The sequence below is a fragment of the Trichomycterus rosablanca genome, chromosome 14, assembly GCF_030014385.1.
Source record: "Trichomycterus rosablanca isolate fTriRos1 chromosome 14, fTriRos1.hap1, whole genome shotgun sequence".
In the NCBI taxonomy this organism is placed as follows: Eukaryota; Metazoa; Chordata; class Actinopteri; order Siluriformes; family Trichomycteridae; genus Trichomycterus; species Trichomycterus rosablanca.
This window is the reverse complement of record NC_086001.1, coordinates 27268054-27287558: the sequence shown is the minus strand read 5'-3', so window position 1 is coordinate 27287558 and position 19505 is coordinate 27268054. Positions and strand designations below refer to the sequence as shown.

Genomic DNA, 19505 nt, shown 5'->3' with positions numbered 1-19505 from the left:
TCATTTTCTGGAAAGCTGATGGAGCTGATGCCAGGCCAAAAGGAACACGTGTTAATTGGAAAAGCCCATCATGGGTTATGAAAGCAGTTAACTTGCGGCTTTCCGGGTGCATAGGTAGTTGGTGGTAAGCTGAACTTAAGTCAATCTGGCTGTAGTGTGTAGCACCTGCCAGTTCTGCGAATAAGTCCTCTATATGAGGAAGAGGGTAACAGTCCATAATTACACTTTTATTGGGTTCACGAAGGTCAACACAGAGTTGCAGTCCCCCTTTTCTTTTCCACGCCACCACGAGGGGACTCACCCATTCAGATGCATCTATATGTTCAATGATGCCTGCTTGGAGTAAACGGTTGAGCTCTACTGACACCCCTTTATGTACACTCAATGGTAAGCGTCTTAACTTTTGCCGTACTGGTTGCACTGATTTGTTCACCTGTACCTTGTGAATGAACCCTTTCACACATTCAAATGGATGTGGCGAAGCCGAATCAAGATTGTACACTACAGAGTTTTGTCTGGCAGCAGGTGGTGCATGTGCATTGTGGTCTGTGATGTAGTTCACTTTGCCTCCAACAATGTTGACATTGAGTGCTTTAATTAGGTCTAGGCTCTTTTCTAGCATAAGTGAGTAGTTTGACTTCAGGTTCCCTGAGTGAGCAATTAGCAAAATACTGCTTGTACAATGCTTCTGGAAGAATAGATACAGAAACTCCAGTATCTACAATTAATTCTAAAGCATGGGAATTTCCTGATGGTGCTTCAATATTAACAGTGCAGGTGATCTTATCATATGCTGCTGCCACATGTCTAACATCATCTACGTAGAGCACGGCCAACTCTGGAACAACAACTTCCCTCACTTCACTTACAGCTGATTTACATACCTTGGCGAAATGTACTTTTTTTCCACAAATGTTGCATTTTACTGAAGCAGCTGTTCAGTTTTTATCATTCGCCAGGTGTTTGCAAGATCCACATCTAAAGCATTTACGTTGCTGCTGGTTAGTATTTGTATGTTTGTGGTGGTCTTGTGCCTGGTGTTTATGTGCTGGAAATTTACCTGAACGTGGTCCTCTTTTTCCTCTGAAATGAGCATTTGTTGCACCAACAACCTGTACTGATGCAGTGTGAGCTGGTTTAACTGATGAGAGCAATGTGGCGTTTTTAGCTGCTGCCTCTACCTGGCATGCAAGTGTCTGAGCGTTGTCCAGTGTGAGATTTTCTTCCAGTAATAACTTGTCTCGTACAGCACTGAGATAAGTGTTAGAAATTAACTGGTCACGTATCATCTCACTTTCCATTTGCCCAAAAGCACACGGTGCTGCTAAAGCTCTGAGAGCTGCCACATACTGAGACGCAGTTTCATCAGCTCGCTGAACACGCTGTCTGAAAGTGTGTCTGCACGCCACTATGTTTACTTTCGGCACAAAGTGCTTCTCGAGAGCAGTCATTGCCTCTGCAAATGTCGTACCTTGCTCCGGCAGAGTGTAGAACAAACGCTGTCCCTCCGTACCCAGACAATGAAGTAAAACCGCACGTTGTCTCGCATCTGGCCATGCATCTCCGGTAGCGTTTATAACTAACATGTAGTTATCGAAAATTCTTTGCCATGTAACAAACGGTATTGGCGGCTCACCTACGTGATGTAGAAAAGGCTGTGGGCTCGGTACTGAAGCGCTCATCTCGTCGCCAAATTGTTATGTTGGTGCGTGAATCAGAGGATGACACAAGTTTTCAGTTTATTGGCTTTACTGAACTCCAACAGCTTCCATTCCATACATACGTACATACATCTCTTATTCCTCTCTTCTCCCCTTCTCTCTCTCACATCATCTCACTGAGCCCTCTAAAGGGGAGGAGCAGTAATACCTGACAGTGCACAGTATTAGAGTCCATCTCAAATGCATGCAATCTATAAACACAACAAGGATGATATTGAGGTCACTATGATATGCAATTTTATAATTTCCAAAAAACTTTAAGGCCCTAACCTCACATAACCATAACTGTAGTAGTGCGAGAACCATTGATAGTTCACACAACATGGGGAGGGGAAAACATCATCCTCGCGAGATATTTGATATTTCCCATGCTGTGGGGACAGGAAAATATGGTTTCTGCAAATAGAGACAGAGGATGATGTTGAGGAAGACCCTGATTATTAGGCATCCTCCTCTGATAAGAATGAGACCCTCAGTGTTGACCCTTCTTTTGTCTCTCAACCACCAGCAAACACACTACCTTCCAAAACTGAAAAGTTATTATGGTCTGTCTCCCCACTGGAATAACAAGGCAGACTTGGTTCCAGGCCCCACCAGATACGCCATCAGCCATGTCCAACACATAAAATCAGCATTTGGGCTTTTCATAACACCATCAATTGAAAAGGATATACTTGAGATAACAAATTTAGAGGGGAGTTGTGTGTATGGGGACAGTTGAAAAGACTTGGATGTGACCCACTTGCAAGCCTACATTGGGTTGCTTATTTTGGCGGGAGTGTACAAGTCAAAAGGTGAAGCAACAGCAAGTCTTTGGGCTGCTGACACTGGAAGGGCAATATTTCCAGCCACCATGTCTCTAAACACATTCCATGTTTTCTCCCGTGTCATACACTTTGATGACAGAGAAACAAGGCAGGGCCGACGAGAGTCTGACAAACTTGCAGCAATATGGGATGTATGGGACAAGTGGGTTCAGCGATTACCCTTTCTTTACAATCCAGGCCCCAACGTGACTGTGGATGAATGTCTGGTTGCATTTTGTGGGCTCTGTCCTTTCAGACAATACATGCCCATAATGATGATCTGAACAAACAAAAAGTATGTGACATAAACTTGGGTAAAAAATTTAATTATAATCATTTTCTGGAGATTTAAATTGCTGGGGTCAAATTGACCCCGAGCATAAAAGGTGTTAGTAAATTTGAAGGTAATAGGAGGGTTAATATACTTTAGTTGTACAAAAATAATGCAAAAGCTCAACTTTAATTGTATTAAGTGTACTAAACTGTACTACATTTAGACTACTACAGCATGTGTATTTAACTCCATGTTTCACATACACTTAAAGTACAATTGAAACACACTTAATCAGTATTCCAAGTGCACTTGGAGTACATGAAAAGGATATTAAAAATAGACTTTAAATATATGTATTTTACATTTACAGCATTTAGCAGACGCTTTTATCCAAAGCGACTTACACAATGAGCAATTGAGGGTTAAGGGCCTTGCTCAGGGACCCAACAGTGGCAACTTGGTGGTGGCGGGGCTTGAACCGGCAATCTTCTGTTTACTAGTCCAGTACCTTAACCACTGAGCTATCACTGGCCCGTCATTTTATGCTGAGATCTGTAACCATCAACCAGTAGGGGTCGCTATTTTTATGTTCTGAGGTGGTTTTGAGACTTTTAGCAGACGCAAGGTTCGAACGTGCGACTTTGACATGTCAGTTCTGTATATGTTAGTGAGTTTCACCGCTGTGCCACTCAGGCAGTAACAACAGTTTAATCTGTATACTGAAGGTATGTTAAATAAACTGTTTAGCTTTATTGTGAGTTGTAGTCAAAATACTTGAAATGTATATTTTAACTCATTCATCCAAACACACTGAATAAATATTCATGTAGTGAATTCCTGGCAAATATAATCACTGCATCATGTGAAATCCATTAATTACATGCAAAGTAACAGAGTATTAAAAATATTTAAAGAGTGCTAAAATATATTTAAAATGATTACATTTTAAAATAACAAAAACAGTAAAAATGTTTTACTACTGTACCAATAAGTAACTTTATGTTAAAAAATACAAATTGTTTAACATTTATGCAAAAATATACCAAATGTATATTATGAAAACAAGTATTTGAGAAGTATATTAAATGTAATGAAACTTAATTTGAACTAAAAGTATACTTCATGGTAATGTATTTACAGGTCCGGAGTGGGCCCCTTTTTCAGCCCGGGAGTTTCATGCCCAAACCCGGCCCACTTTTTCCATGGAGGAGCAATCTGAATAAATGAAACAGCAGCTAGCTCTTACAATGCCTTTTTATTGGGTATAAGTTCAGGTATATGTTGGTAAGTTAACAGAAAACACTTCACTTAAACATGTTTAATTCAAATTTAAATCAGATAAAGATTTAAAAGGTAAAAAAATGTGATAAAGATGAAAACATATTTACATTTGTACAGGAGCAATAAGTTGAAATAAAAATTATTTGAAATTAAAATTGCATTTGTCTTCCCAACAGAGAGGTTCTCTGTTGTTAGGTGTACACTAAACTCTTAAGTAGCTTCACTACACGCTTATTTAGTAGGCTACCTTTAGCATCAAAAGCCTCCTAAGCAGTGCACTGGTTTCTATAACTTTATTAATAACGGTGTCATTGCCTATAGACATGAGACATGGCTTATCTGCTGCTCTGAGGCTAAAAAAACATTTCTTTAAGGGTCAGCCTATTTTGCTGAATAACATAACATGCTTGAAGTTTTTTTTAATTTTTACACAATTTAGCCTATATTATGATGGTGTAAAATTGATAGTGATTTAGGCTATTTGTCTCCATTTGTTAAAATAAATTAGGCTATCGTTAGACATCTTTCTGAATGTCTGAACAATTTAACATATATAATGTATATTCTCATGTATAGTCATATTTTACATTACAAATAGCTATGTTATTTTAAATAATATTTTAAATAACTCATGGCCTCCTCGGGATCATCAGTACAGTAGCGTCGGAACAAAAACATTCCAATAATGAGTTAGGCTATTTAATATATTACACTTCAAATTATGGTTATTATTTTCAGCTTGAAACTGGATATTTGTGATTAATGGTTTATTATTGGATTATTGGGTTCTACAAAATAAACTACGCTAAGTTGACATTGCAAATGTTGCGCAATAGCCTTCACCTGGCCGTTTCGGCTCCACCTGGCCTCTTCCTCTTCACGACAGCCTGATGGTTGGTTTGCGCTATTCCGTTGCTATATTCACTTTTACCGGCGCTCCATAAAAGACGCCTCGTGGGCCAAACCAACTTAAACATTAGGGAGGGGAGAATTCCCTCAGATGGTAGAACCCATCTAATCTACTGAGATGTAGGGGCTGCACTGTCAGATGAATGGAGAATGAATGTAAGAATAAGATTAGATAAGTGACAGATAAATGTCAAAATTATTTTTCCCATCCAACCGGCCCAAACTCGAGATTGACATGAGCCGGCCCATCGGGAATCCTCCCGAATCTCCCGATTAGCCACTCCGGGCTTGTGTATTTATTAAAAGTATTATTATAAGTATACATATAAAAGGTTGGTATTGTAACACTTGAAGCCTCTGTTACCCCTTTTCCACCAAAAAAAACATGGTTCTTGAACCGGTTCTGTTCAGGTTTCTCTGAACCCTGGTGTTCTGTAGAGAACTGACGCGCGTTTCCACCAGTTATTGAAAACCAAGCAGCGTCATAATCGGTGGGCTTACTTACTAAGAGTTAAGAGCAGTAATAACATGGCGGAGTGTGTGGATTATGTGCGAGCATTTGTGGTGCTGTTACAGATGTTTGTTTTTATGTAAAAAGCAGCGATCTAACTATTTGTGATAAGAAGATGTGACGTTGTGAGAAGCGTTTTGCGCTCAGCTTGAGCAATAAAACATCAGTAAAGTTCCACAACACAAACATTAATCTGTGTGAAATAAACATCAAATACCACATGTATCTGTGTTTAGCTGGATTTACATCATGTGTGGTGTTTATGCAGCTCGGGGAGTTTTCATGTTAAGCATTTTCCATTCTGTCCAGGTCACTTTTATCTCGTAATATCACACAATTTACCTTTTTAAATGCGCTTTGAAAATATAAGCGGCAAACTGGCTCAAAATGTAATCAGGTGAAGTAAGATAAAAATGCTGCGTTAAGCTCCATACGAGACCCAGCGGACGCCATTGTTGCTAACGTGCTATGCTGTACAACATGACACGCCCACTGACTGACGTCACGGTTTGGGCTGAAAAACCAAGTATTCTGTGGTGCCAGATTGGCCCGCTAGTTCACTGTCTGGAACCTCTTTTTTCCGGTGGAAACACGTGAAACCGGTTTAAAATCAAGTTCGGGAACCGAAACGGGCTCCATGCTACGTCGGTGCTCTGGAGCTTGTCTGCCACACCCCCTCTCCGTGAGCGCACACTGTCTCCTGCCACACCCTTCACTGATTGGTTCTCTGGGACTAATTAGCTCCAGCTGCCCTCTATTTAAGAGGTGCGCTGGAGCACACAGTGGGAACTATTAGACTTCTATGTTGGCTTGGATTGGGCCTGTCTAGCTCTTGTTTCAAGGTCATGTTGAGTCATGTTACTAGCTCCTGTTCATAGTCATGTTTCTAGCTCCTGTTCATAGTCACGTTCTTAGCTCATGTTCATAGTCATGTTCCTAGCTCTTGTTCATAGTCATGTTTATAGTTCTTGTTCATAGTCATGTTCCTTGCTCTTGTTCATAGTCATGTTCATAGTTCTTGTTCATAGTCATGTTCCTTGCTCTTGTTCATAGTCATGTTCATAGTTCTTGTTCATAGTCATGTTCCTTGCTCTTGTTCATAGTCATGTTCCTTGCTCTTGTTCATAGTCATGTTCCTTGCTCTTGTTCATAGTCATGTTCATAGTTCTTGTTCATAGTCATGTTCATAGTTCTTGTTCATAGTCATGTTCCTTGCTCTTGTTCATAGTCATGTTCCTTGCTCTTGTTCATAGTCATGTTCCTTGCTCTTGTTCATAGTCATGTTCCTTGCTCTTTTTGTTAATAAACCTATTAGTTATACATCGCTGCGTGTGTCCGCCCCATTTGTCTAGTCTTTGACCCCGTGTGACAGGTATTACTACATATGTCATTACAGTGCTCATAAATAAACATATTGATAAATATATTGCTAGAATCAGGTCTAAAAAGACAAAGTGGAAGTATAGTTTTACTCTAAAATAAATATATTTAAGGTTTTTTTATAATATATATTTTAATGTACTTCAAGTGCACTTGGAATACTGATTGTGCAGTTGTGAAGTATGCTTTAATTTCACTTTTAGTGTATGTAAAACATGTAGTTAAATACACATGCAATAGTATACTTAAGGTAAATTAACTACTTAAGAGTTCCAATTTAGTACAGTTTAGTACACTTAATACAATTAAAGTCGAGCTTTTGTATTATTTTTGTACAATTACAGTATAATTAGCACTCTTTAAGTATATTGATCATTAGTGTGACAATAATACACTTTAGTGCACTCTAGCCTATTGAAGATTAGTATACTTAAGTATACTTCTTTTTACTATGGAAGTAACTTTATGAAAAAAAATTCATTTAAGTAAACCTTTGTATAATGTATTAAAAGTGAGCTTTAAGTGAATTACTACAGCAGTTGTTTAACATACTTTGCAAAAATATATTAAACATGTATTTGAAGACAAGTATATGAGAACTATATTCAATTAAATAAAACTTGATTGTAACTAAACGTATACTTCAGGTTAATGTATTTATTAAAATTATACTTTTTGATACTTTTATACTTAGATGAATCTTAGTAAATTTTAAGTACATTTAATTTTTTTCACTAGGGACAATATCAGCTGCAGCAGAAAGAACTGAGAAACAGGTAAAATATTATACAGCTCTCTTTAACAAGTAACAACTCATTAGTTCTGTTTATATTTTATACATACCTTTATATTTTATACATATATTTTGTTATACAGCTCTCAACAAGTAACAGATCATTTATGTTAGTTATGCTATGTATAAATGACAAACATTTCACTGGAGCAGAATTAGATTATTATAATGCTTTTCTATTCTCTAATTGTACAGTTTATTAGGTACGTTAACCTTTTATCATTATATTATTGCTGCACCAGTCCAAGTAATAAATTACAGCAGTTTGTAACCTTGTAACTTGACGTCCCCTAAACTCAAAATCTTTGAATTCTGACACCTTTCGTTGAGAAATGTGTTCCCTTAAACTCGATTATTGTTAGCTTTCATTCAAACATGTTGGGGAAAGCCGGAACCATGAAACCATGTCACAAGCAAAGCATCCTCTCCTGTCTTCCCAGAGGTTTCCTTTTTATAGGCGTCTCTCCCTGGTGGTAGCTTTGTGCATCTTCAGACATCTTCCACAAATCTGTAACATAGAGAAAACACCCCTACACAAAATACATTATGACCCATAAAGTCGTAACACTCGGGGTTCTGAGAAATTGTAAGAATCAGATTCAGCTTTTTCGAGAGTTTGTTTTAGTACAACAAGTCATGTTAAGTTTTGTGCACCGGCACCCCAATCCATAGGAAATAATGACACAGCAGCACAAAAGCGGTTTCGTCACTTCTCATGTGAATGCGCCAGTACTGAACAGAATACGGCATTTCACGATCAAGCATCTCCACGATTAAAAGCTATAAGAAAACAATAAAAAAGAAAAGGTGAAATGCAGCCTTTATTGTTTTTAATTGTATTTCACTGTTTCTATATTATATTTGTGGTATTTTTTGTGTATAAGTGGCAAAAACAACCCCATTAATTTACATTACACTAAAATACAGTATATGCAGTTCCACAGGATCATGGGACACATTAACAGGTTTCCTAAACATGAGAAAAAATACCTTAAAACTCAACATCCCAGAACCAACTGACGTTGAGTTTCAAGGTACCGCTGTCAGAATGTGAAAAAGTTGATGTAAGAACTTGCCAGAGATCAGATGATTAGAGACTGAATATTGTCTAAATATTGATGTGGTCTTTAGTGGACATAATGTACTGGACTTCACCTGAACGCTTCTTTTATACCCAGACATAAACGCTTTATCCATTTAAGATGTTTTTGGAACATTTTACAATGTTTACAGTGTAAATTTGCTCTTGTACCAACTGTTTTCAAATCCCTTGTAGTCATGAGTTTCAGAATGAGTGAATATTTACATAAATTAATAAAGTTAATAAGTTAACCTGATAAATATTTGAGTATTTTGTTGAATTCAGGTCAAAGAGAATTTTACAAATCACTGCTCTGTTTTTCTCTCACATTTTACTTACTGTCCCAACTTTTCTGGATGTTTGATTCGTATTAGAGATCATGAAATACTGTTAATGTTATTTGGTGAAACATCACTGTGCTTCATCATCTTGTTGTTTCTCTGTGAACATTATCTGTCTGGATGTAGAATTTTCAGTCTCTCTCGGCTCCTGCTGGATCTGCAGAATCAGTCGCCATCACAATCAGTCCTGAGAAGTGTAAGAAGATACCAGATGGAGGTGAGTTCAAGCCCTCAGTGTTCCATTGTCTCCAAAATGCTTCGGTACTCAAACATCAAACAAAACAATCAAATCCACCAACATGAACATTTTACATCTAACAACATCATTCATTTACTCATTAATCTAGTACTGGTCATGGTCACAGTGAGTCCAGGGTTGAATGAAATACACTCACACTTAATCCGTTACTCAGAATTAAGGTATTTTTACACAAACACTGGGAGAACATGTCAAATATTTATTTACTTTTAATTTTAACTGTTGATTGTACTGTTACTCTTTCTTCAATGAAGAATGTCCAGATACCTCCTGAACCTAAAATCAGAGAAGATTTTCTACAATGTAAGTTTCTCACAAGGACACAAACGTACTCAGTGCAGTAAAAAAGTATTTGCACCCCCAGTACACACATGTCTATGTGTAGTGTATGTGTAATGTATGTGTGAATATCTAGTGTCTGTGTAGTGTGTGTGCAGGGTTTGTGTGTGTTTGGTGTTGAATAGCATTACACTGTATCTTTGGTTGTGCGGTGTTTCTGTGTATTTGTGTGTGTGCAATGTTTGTGTGTGTTTGGTGTTGAATAGCGTTACACTGTATCTTTGGTTGTGCAGTGTTTCTGTGTATTTGTGTGTTTTTGTCTATTGTCACACTCTTACATGTGCACACGCACACACACACACACTACACACACACACTGTTCACACACACACAGTCACACACTACACACACACACTGCATACAAGCACTGCACACACTGTACACACACACTTTACACATACACACACACTGTACTCACACAGACACACACACTGTACACACACTGTACACACTCTCTCTTCTATGTTAATTGGTTTATTTTGTGTTTCCTCTCCAGATGTTTGTCGGTTCACACTGGATCCAAACACAGTAAATAAAAACCTCCGTCTGTCTGAGGAGAACAAAGTGGTGACCTGCAGTGGAACATTACAGTCGTATCCTGATCATCCAGATAGATTTGATGTTCGCTACCAGGTTCTGTGTAGAGAGAGTGTGAGTGGACGCTGTTACTGGGAGGTTGAGTGGAGTGGGAATTATGGGGTTTTTATAGCAGTGTCATATAAAAGCATCAGCAGGAAGGGATTCGGTGTTGAGTGTTGGTTTGGATGTAACAATCAGTCCTGGAGTTTGTGCTGTTCTCCATCCAGATTTTCATTCTGGCACAAATTCAACGAGACTGAAATTCCCATAATGCCGAGTTCCTCTAGAATAGGAGTGTATGTGGATTACAGAGCAGGAACTCTGTCCTTCTACAGCGTCTCTGATACAATGAAGCTCCTCCACAGAGTTCAGACCAGGTTCACTCAGCTCCTCTACCCGGGGTTTGATGTTTGTTATGGATCAGAAGTGAAACTGTCAAATTTAACAAATTAAATGTAAAATTTACATGAAAGTGTAACATTAAACTGTTTGGGTGATTTTAGAATTTGTGAGGCAGTGATACATTTATGGAGATTTTCTTTTTCTAGGCTGTTTAGTACATTAAGCTACATGAGGTGTTTAGACTCTCCTGGAGAAGTTGATTCTCACCTGATTTCTCCTGAGCTGTAAAACACAAGTTTAAAAGTGAAACCAGCACATGATGAGGAATAATACAGCAGAACTTAGATACGTGTGGATGGTTTCAGAGGGGATTTGATTCTTTCACAAAAATAGTTATTTGTATTGTGGTACGTTCGTTCAGCCTTCATCAGTTTATCTCTGCTCATTCAGCCTACAGCAGTTTAGACCCGCCCACTTATCCGCCAATTTGCAATTTTATTACAACGTGCAATTATACAAATTATTTTTGTACAGGAAATAAATATAACAGTAACATTAAAAAGTAAAGTGCAAATCATTCTCGATTAAAGTACATAATGCTTTTCTACAACACCATGTTTTTACATTATTTAATGTCATGCATCAGTTTATAAAGATGATAATGTATCAATATTTTATACTTAACCAGAGCATAAAATAAAACTACTAGCATCATGTCCAGGTGTTTTTTCTATCTTGTTTTTCCTGCTGCTATAAATGCTCATGTTGGTTTGATCTAAAATTCAGTAGAATCAGTAAAATCTGTATGATGTGGTAATATGAGATCTTCTGACCATGTTTAAAAAAATCCTTGTGATGTCACTTTTGGAGGGCGACATCACATGGATTTTTTAAACATGGTCACATCTCCTCATATTACCATATCATATTACTTTTTCTTTTAACAATTCTCTAAGTTGTTTATTATAATTTTTTTGTTGTTGTAATATTTACAGTGTAATTTCCTGTAGTACGATCGGGACGGTGAGTGTTTTACTGTAGTAAGAATGAAAGTATGAGCTGATCTTTGTGTCATTGTGTTGCTTTGATGAAGAAAAAGACGCTGGGTCAGTGTGTAACATGAGGTTTGGAGTGAAGGTGGGTGTGTGTCTGTGTTTGATCTAAAATTTTATTTATTGTTGCATGGTCTTAAGAGATAGTTTCCAGGGCTTCAAGACAAGATTTTGAATCTGTGTAGATTATTGACTTTTTTTATTTGATTTTCCCTGTAAGTTTAAGTGCCACTGATATTGCTTGAGCTTCTGCTGAGAAAATCGAGCTCTCTTTATGTAGCCCCATACTTTGTGAAATTCTATTTGTTGTTACTGCAGCTGAAACCTGGTTTGGGGATTTGGAGTCGTCCGTGTATATTTCTGCATGTGATGGGTGTTTTCCTCTTATATTTGGGTAGTTGCTTAAGTATATGTTTGGATGGGTGTTTTGTTTTTTATTTATTGTTAAGTCCATAATTATTTGAGGTTTGATGATGTCCCACAGGGGAAGAGAAGTTTTATAGCCACTGGTAATATCATTTATATCCAGATTTGTTTCCTCTAGGAGCTTTTTAATTCGCATTCTTGTTAAGTTCTCAATAAGTTTTGATCTGTATACAATACTGGAACTCTTTGGTGTGAAAACATCTCTGTAAGCCAGGTTTTGGGGATTGCCTTTGAGCATAACAGAGCTAGTAACAAGGAGCTAGCAACACAGACCTAGAAACATGGAACTAAATAACATAGAGCTAGTAACACAGAGCTACAAACAAAGAACTAGCATAACAGAGCTAGAAAGAAGGAGCTAGCTAGTAACAAGGCAAGAATAGTTCCCAACTACTGTTCTCCAGCTCCCCTCTTATATAGGGGCAGCTGGAGCTAATTACACAAGAAACGGCAACAATATAATAGTGTTGACCCCAATGATATGTTGCGTGGCATTTAAAAACCCGATACACACTTTTTCCACTTTTGACCACAGGGGGCGCACTTCCACACACACTTTATACGCACACACACTTTTCTCCGGTTGACCTACCCCGTAGGGACCAGTGTTGGGGGTAACACGGTATAAAGTAATGCCTTACAGTAATGTGATTACTGAATAATAAATACTAAATAAATAAAATAAATAAATGGAATTTGTTTGTAGATGTGATTCCAGTATACAGTATTTGTTTGGGTTTTAGAATGTAAAGTGAAAGTAAAGTAATGAGGAACGAGATTACATTTTCCAGGATGTAATGAGTAATAAGAGTAATGGATTTTTTTTTGAGTAACTACCCCAACACTGGTGGGGACCTGGGGCTATTTCAATGAAACTTTGTCAGATAACTTAAATTAAGGCTTTCTATTGGTTGAAATGCTTGTGCCTGTGGGAACTTTGATTCAGGTCCCCACCGTGCAACAGGTCCCCACTGGTTTGGTGTGCAATCAGGTGGCAGTCCCCACCAGGATATATAAACAAGTACACATTATACACACACGTAATACACACACCTTATACACACAGGGTTTGTCATGGTATGGGGTGTGTCAGTACCAAGGTGTGTCATGGTATGGGGGTGTGTCAGTACCAGTACCAGTACCAAGGTGTGTCATGGTATGGGGGTGTGTCAGTACCAGTACCAAGATGTGTCATGGTCTGGGGTGTGTCAGTACCAGGGTGTGTCATGGTATGGGGGTGTGTCAGTACCAGTACCAGTACCAAGATGTGTCATGGTATGAGGTGTGTCAGTACCAGGATGAGTCATGGTATGGGGTGTGTCAGTACCAAGGTGTGTCATGGTATGGGGGTGTGTCAATACCAGTACCAGTACCAAGATGTGTCATGGTATGAGGTGTGTCAGTACCAGGATGAGTCATGGTATGGGGGTGTGTCAGTACCAAGGTGTGTCATGGTATGGGGGTGTGTCAATACCAGTACCAAGATGTGTCATGGTCTGGGGTGTGTCAGTACCAGGGTGTGTCATGGTATGGGGTGTGTCAGTACCAGGGTGTGTCATGGTATGGGGGTGTGTCAGTACCAGGGTGTGTCTTGGTATGGGGTGTGTCAGTACCAGGGTGTGTCATGGTATGGGGTGTGTCAGTACCAGGGTGTGTCATGGTATGGGGTGTGTCAGTACCATTACCAGGGTGTGTCATGGTATGGGGGGGTGTCACTACCAGTACCAGGGTGTGTCATGGTATGGGGGTGTGTCAGTACCAGGGTGTGTCATGGTATGGGGGTGTGTCAGTACCAGGGTGTGTCATGGTATGGGGTGTGTCAGTACCAGAGTGTGTCATGGTATGGGGTGTGTCAGTACCAGGGTGTGTCATGGTATGGGGTGTGTCAGTACCAGAGTGTGTCATGGTATGGGGTGTGTCAGTACCAGGGTGTGTCATGGTATGGGGTGTGTCAGTACCAGAGTGTGTCATGGTATGGGGTGTGTCAGTACCAGGGTGTGTCATGGTATGGGGTGTGTCAGTACCAGGGTGTGTCACACACACACTTATACCTAGGGTAACCCGTTACCCCCAGGACATGGGGAGAACATGCAAACTCCACCCAGGAATCAAACCCAGGACCCTCCAGAAGCCGTCCCACAGTGGAAATCAAGTCAGTATATGTGCAGTCACATGAATCCAGTCATGCCCATATATGGTAAAGGTAAATTCACTCTGCTCCCTCGGAACGCTGTGACATCACAATGTGGACCTGTGCTCTTCAGGAGCAGCATTTAGATTTTCTCCTCATTTACGATGGCTGCTTCTCTGAGACAGAGGTTTCTGCGTGTGCTGTGTTGCGGGGCGCCTCCCTGGGCATCCTCCGGGGGTGACCCAGGTCACGGGGGAGGCACGGGGGCCCAGGAAGCGCTCCTGATGGAGGGGTTTCTGTTTAAGAGGACCAGGAGTGTGTTTAAAACCTGGAACAGGTCTGTACACTGATGCTTAGTGTATATATTAGGATTTCTATATACATACACTTAATTTTATATATATATATATATATATATATATACTGTATATATATATATATATATATATATGTATATATATACAGTATATATACAATTAATATTATACAGTATATTTACACTCTATTATATTTATACACTCAATTTTATATATATGTATATATGATGTGTTTGATCTCTGCAGGCGGTGGTTCATCATACAGAACAATCAGCTTCTCTACAAGAAGAGGTTTAAGGTAGGTCACATGACTTTACATGATCTAAATCAGCTCTCTCCTGGACTCTGTGAAATACCCATAATGCACCCATAATGCGGCCGTATGCCCCTCATCATTTGGGTGCATCACAGCGGACTTCTGTGCCGGGCTGCATCCCAAACCGCCCCCCGTTGTGTTTAAGTCTGGGACGATTTCACCGGTGTTTATATCATCGACTGTATAAATAAGAAGGTTTTATGTTCTATTCCCCCAGCGTGGGACTGTGAGGCAAGTAGACGGGCGTGGATCAGCGCCATTCAGAACCTGACTGAGAGAGAAGAAGAAACAGTCGAGAGCGAGGTGAATTATCATTACCACTATACTCCGGGAGGGGAGGGGTTCAGTTCTCGTCTCTGTAACACCAGTTTAATCCGTCTAAATCAGCAGGAATCAGACGGGTACGAGAATGATTTAGAATCAGATTCCTCGAGCGAGCAGACAGACTCCCAGGGACCACAAGTGTCTTCTGAAGCTCCAGGTAACCTTAACACCACCACGTTCGAGCCCGACACTATTAAACTCTAGTGACTCTTGGGGTTTGTAGGTGGGATCAGTTCTGGAGAAGTCATCTGTGATGCTCCCAAGAACAAGGGTGAGTACGCCGGTCTTTATATGGACCCTTATTTTTGGTCCACATAACACATAAGCATCATTGGTGATACTTGTGTTGAAGATGTTGAAGGAGAAACCACCAACGGAGAAGGTCAAGAGGAAAAGACGACCGACACGAACCCGGACAGCCAATACACCCTTGGAGAGCTGCTGGGAAAGGAAGACTGCGGTTCAGTCTATGAAGGAGACCATAAGGCAGATGGGAACCAGGTGAGTATCAGTTTGCTGTGTTGATCCTCCCCTGGATCCTCCTATGGCTCCAGATACCTGTGACGACCTACCAGGACCATTTTGGGTCAGGAGGACCGCTGAGTACCACCCTGGCCCCTGGATTCCTCTTAGCCCCAGACATGAACCCAATTGAGCATCTGTGGGACCTCCTCAATGGCCGTGTTGGCTCTACGGATCCTCCCCTGGTTCCTCCCTTGACTCCAGATACCTGTGACGACCTTCTGAAGAGGCCAAACAAGAGGCCAAGAAGAGCAATCAGTAATAATAATAACATGTCTCTTGTGGGCAGCAGGTTGAGGTGCCATGCACTGTACCCGAGACCATCGACATCTCAGAACGAACATCACGTGTGGTTGAGGACGTCTCTGAGCTGCACAAGTGCTATGAGGTTTACAAAACCATTGGATCAGGTAACTGGTACCACTTTCAGTGATCTCTCTGCCTTTGTGTAACACAGATGTGCATCTTTTGAAACCTGACTTAATATTTTTTTAATTCAATCGTTCTTCAGGTGGTTATGCGACGGTCAAGCTCGGCAGGCACATTCAGACTCAAGAGCCAGTGGCCATCAAGATCCTGGAGAAGAAAGAGCTCGGGGTTAGTTTCAGCAAAACTGTCTGTTAAAGACGGACGTGTCTCAGTTTCCAAACGTTTGTTTCTCCTAATTCTGATCTGAAAAGTCATAAAACTGTTCCTGTTTCCTCCCCATTGCAGGATGAGTTGTCTGATTTGAGGATCGAGATTGAAGCCCTGAAGAACCTCAAGCATCAGCACGTGTGCCGCTTGTACCAAGTCATGGAGACTGCTGACCAGATCTACATGGTGCTTGAGGTACCATCAGTGGTTGGAAACTATCAGATTTGATTTAATCTCTGGATTTATAATGATTTGCTGCTCACATGACTCGCTCTCTCCTCCAGTTTTGTCCGGGTGGAGATCTGTTCGACCACATCGATAATAACAACAGGTTGTCGGAGGAGGAGACGCGCAGGATCTTCCGTCAGATCGTCTTGGCGCTGGCGTACATCCACAGCCAGGGATACGCCCACCGTGACCTTAAGCCAGTGCGTCAGCCAAACGATTTCCACTTATACTTTGTGCTCTTTCTTTGTTAGTGCTTGAACATGACGTGTTTTATTTTGACTCTCAGGAAAACATGATGCTGGATGAGAAGAACAACATCAAGCTCATCGACTTTGGGCTCTGTGCCAAACCAGAGGTTCGTGTCTCTACTAAGACTGTAGTGTATACTTAAATCAAGCGTGCCATTCAGAGAGTCTAGTAAGGTGGTGTGTTTACCCCCATCCATCATGCTTTAATGAAGCCTTGCACACATGGTGTCCACAATTAGTTTCAGTGATCAGTTAGATGAACAGGACGTCACAGAGCCATGCTGGTTCAGTTTGTGTGCTGTGTTGCAGATGCGAGTCAACAGTTGGACCTTCGGTTGATAGAATTCTGTTTTGTTGTAGGGTGGATTGGGTACTGCTCTGATTGAGGGCTGTGGAACCCCTCCCTACTTGGCACCAGAAATCATTGATGCGCAACCCTATCATGGTGCAGAGGTAGGTTTGATTGGGGTGTGTCCCCAGGTTATTCCTGATAAACTTCAATTGAAAAGTCTCCAAATCCAAGGTGTTCAGTCCCCTATGTAGCCCCATTCATGAGTTATTCTATGAGGTCTGGATGAGGGGACTGACCAGGGTAAAGCATGTTTAAAAAAGACAATGAATATGTGTGTGTGTGTGTGTGTGTGTGTGTGTGTGTTTAGGCAGATGTTTGGAGCTTGGGTGTTGTCCTATATGACATGCTGTGTGGCTACCTCCCGTTCGATGGTGACAACTTTGTGGAACTCCATGAACAAATCACTGTAAGTCTTGGAACTACAATGAAACACCATTGGCATACACGTCTTGTTACGATTATGAAACAGAATCCATTATTTAATGCTCAGCAGCATGTTAAACACACAGTAAAAGTAACAGTAACGGCTTGTGGTGATGTTCTTTGATCAGATGTGATTGTTTTGCTCTGTGTTTCCTCAGAAAGGACATTTTGACACTCCTGACTGGCTGTCTCCTGGTTCTGTACTGCTGATTAAGGAAATGCTGCAGGTGTGTGTTTATGGTGTGTTTAATGTGAGCAAAGTGGGTGTGTGTTTCTCTGTGGGCTTCATCACCTGAAGTTCTTGTATCTTGTCCTGTAGGTGGTTCCAGAGCGGCGCATAAAGGTGGAGCATCTGCTGGATCATGAGTGGGTAATGAAGCAGTACAGCAGCCCTGTGGAATGGCACAGCACATGCCAGGTACAACATCCACCCTCGACGTAGTACAGTGACATGATGGAGATCCACTGTACATAAGATTGTATCTTTATTATCTTACATACTCATATATTTGTGTCTGTGTGTGTGTTTGTGTCTCAGCTGGATCATCTACATGAGGAGAGCATCACCGAGATGGCTGTGATGTTCAGACAGTCCAACCAAAGCACCAAGCAGCTGGTGTCTGAGATACATTTCAGTACTTGTATCTGCATCAACACAGATGCCAAAATGTAGATACATATTTATTAATATTGAGGTTCTTGTGCTTCGTCTAAAAGAGATAGCTGAGCGGATGTGTAAGAAATCCAGGTAACATTTCCACAATCAGTGTATTTTACCTGATAAACGCTGCTCTACATGCTCATCTGTCCAAACACTACAGCTTCTGGAATGTTCTTACACCTCTTCTTGTTTTATTTAACAGGAGACGTTGTTGTCGCATCAAGGAGGGACGATGGTGGCGCCATCCAATCAGGACACGTTACATCTCAATTTCACATTTCAATGATTATTGCAGCTGTTTCTCTCTAACCCATCCTCTCTCTCTCTCTTCTTTTACCAGAACGATGCATTTTGGGTATCTGTGTGTGACTGGTTAGAGGAACTCCACTGAGGTGCCGCCCTTGTTGATCCACACAGCTGTATGAGAAGTGTAGAACATGGATGACCAGGATCAACAAGACTTAAAATCTTATACAATTAAATGTAAAATAAATAAACTCACTGAATATATGAAGGTGCATGAATGTTCATGTTCACAATAGCTGATTATTTCTTCATTGTTTTGTGTATAATGTCAGTAATATGACGTCAAAGGCGGCACAACGTTTCCCGACATGTTCCAGAACATTGAACTCAGCAGTGAAGATACAGACCTTCTGTCAGTTACTCATAGCAGCCTGAGATCGTTACCCTAAAACTTAATGAACTCATGTCTCCTAAAAGAGAGAGTACACTATTAATAACCTTTTTAAAATACAGTGTATCACAAAAGTGAGTACACCCCTCACATTTCTGCAGATATTTAAGTATATCTTTTCATGGGACAACACTGACAAAATGACACTTTGACACAATGAAAAGTAGTCTGTGTGCAGCTTATATAACAGTGTAAATTTATTCTTCCCTCAAAATAACTCAATATACAGCCATTAATGTCTAAACCACCGGCAACAAAAGTGAGTACACCCCTTAGTGAAAGTTCCTGAAATGTCAATATTTTGTGTGGCCACCATTATTTCCCAGAACTGCCTTAACTCTCCTGGGCATGGAGTTTACCAGAGCTTCACAGGTTGCCACTGGAATGCTTTTCCACTCCTCCATGACGACATCACAGAGCTGGCGGATATTCGAGACTTTGCGCTCCTCCACCTTCCGCTTGAGGATGCCCCAAAGATGTTCTATTGGGTTTAGGTCTGGAGACATGCTTGGCCAGTCCATCACCTTTACCCTCAGCCTCTTCAATAAAGCAGTGG

At 40.5% G+C, this 19505-nt stretch overlaps 2 protein-coding genes across 2 annotated transcripts in view; both read left to right on the top strand.

Annotated features, from left to right (window-relative positions):
* LOC134326771 (zinc finger protein 850-like) overlaps positions 1-19505 on the top strand; it is a gene marked incomplete at its 5' end in the record, with an annotated part of 251417 nt that overhangs the window by 112035 nt on the left and 119877 nt on the right. The window lies entirely within an intron of this gene.
* LOC134327029 (maternal embryonic leucine zipper kinase-like) lies at positions 14390-18762 on the top strand. Its single transcript, XM_063009115.1, has 16 exons — positions 14390-14540; positions 15076-15149; positions 15249-15339; positions 15406-15453; positions 15535-15683; positions 15997-16114; positions 16216-16301; positions 16419-16535; positions 16625-16768; positions 16855-16923; positions 17177-17269; positions 17476-17574; positions 17750-17818; positions 17911-18009; positions 18130-18339; positions 18455-18762. The coding sequence occupies exons 1-15, from the start codon at positions 14390-14392 to the stop codon at positions 18262-18264; spliced, it is 1542 nt and encodes a 513-aa protein (XP_062865185.1). The 3' UTR covers positions 18265-18339; positions 18455-18762.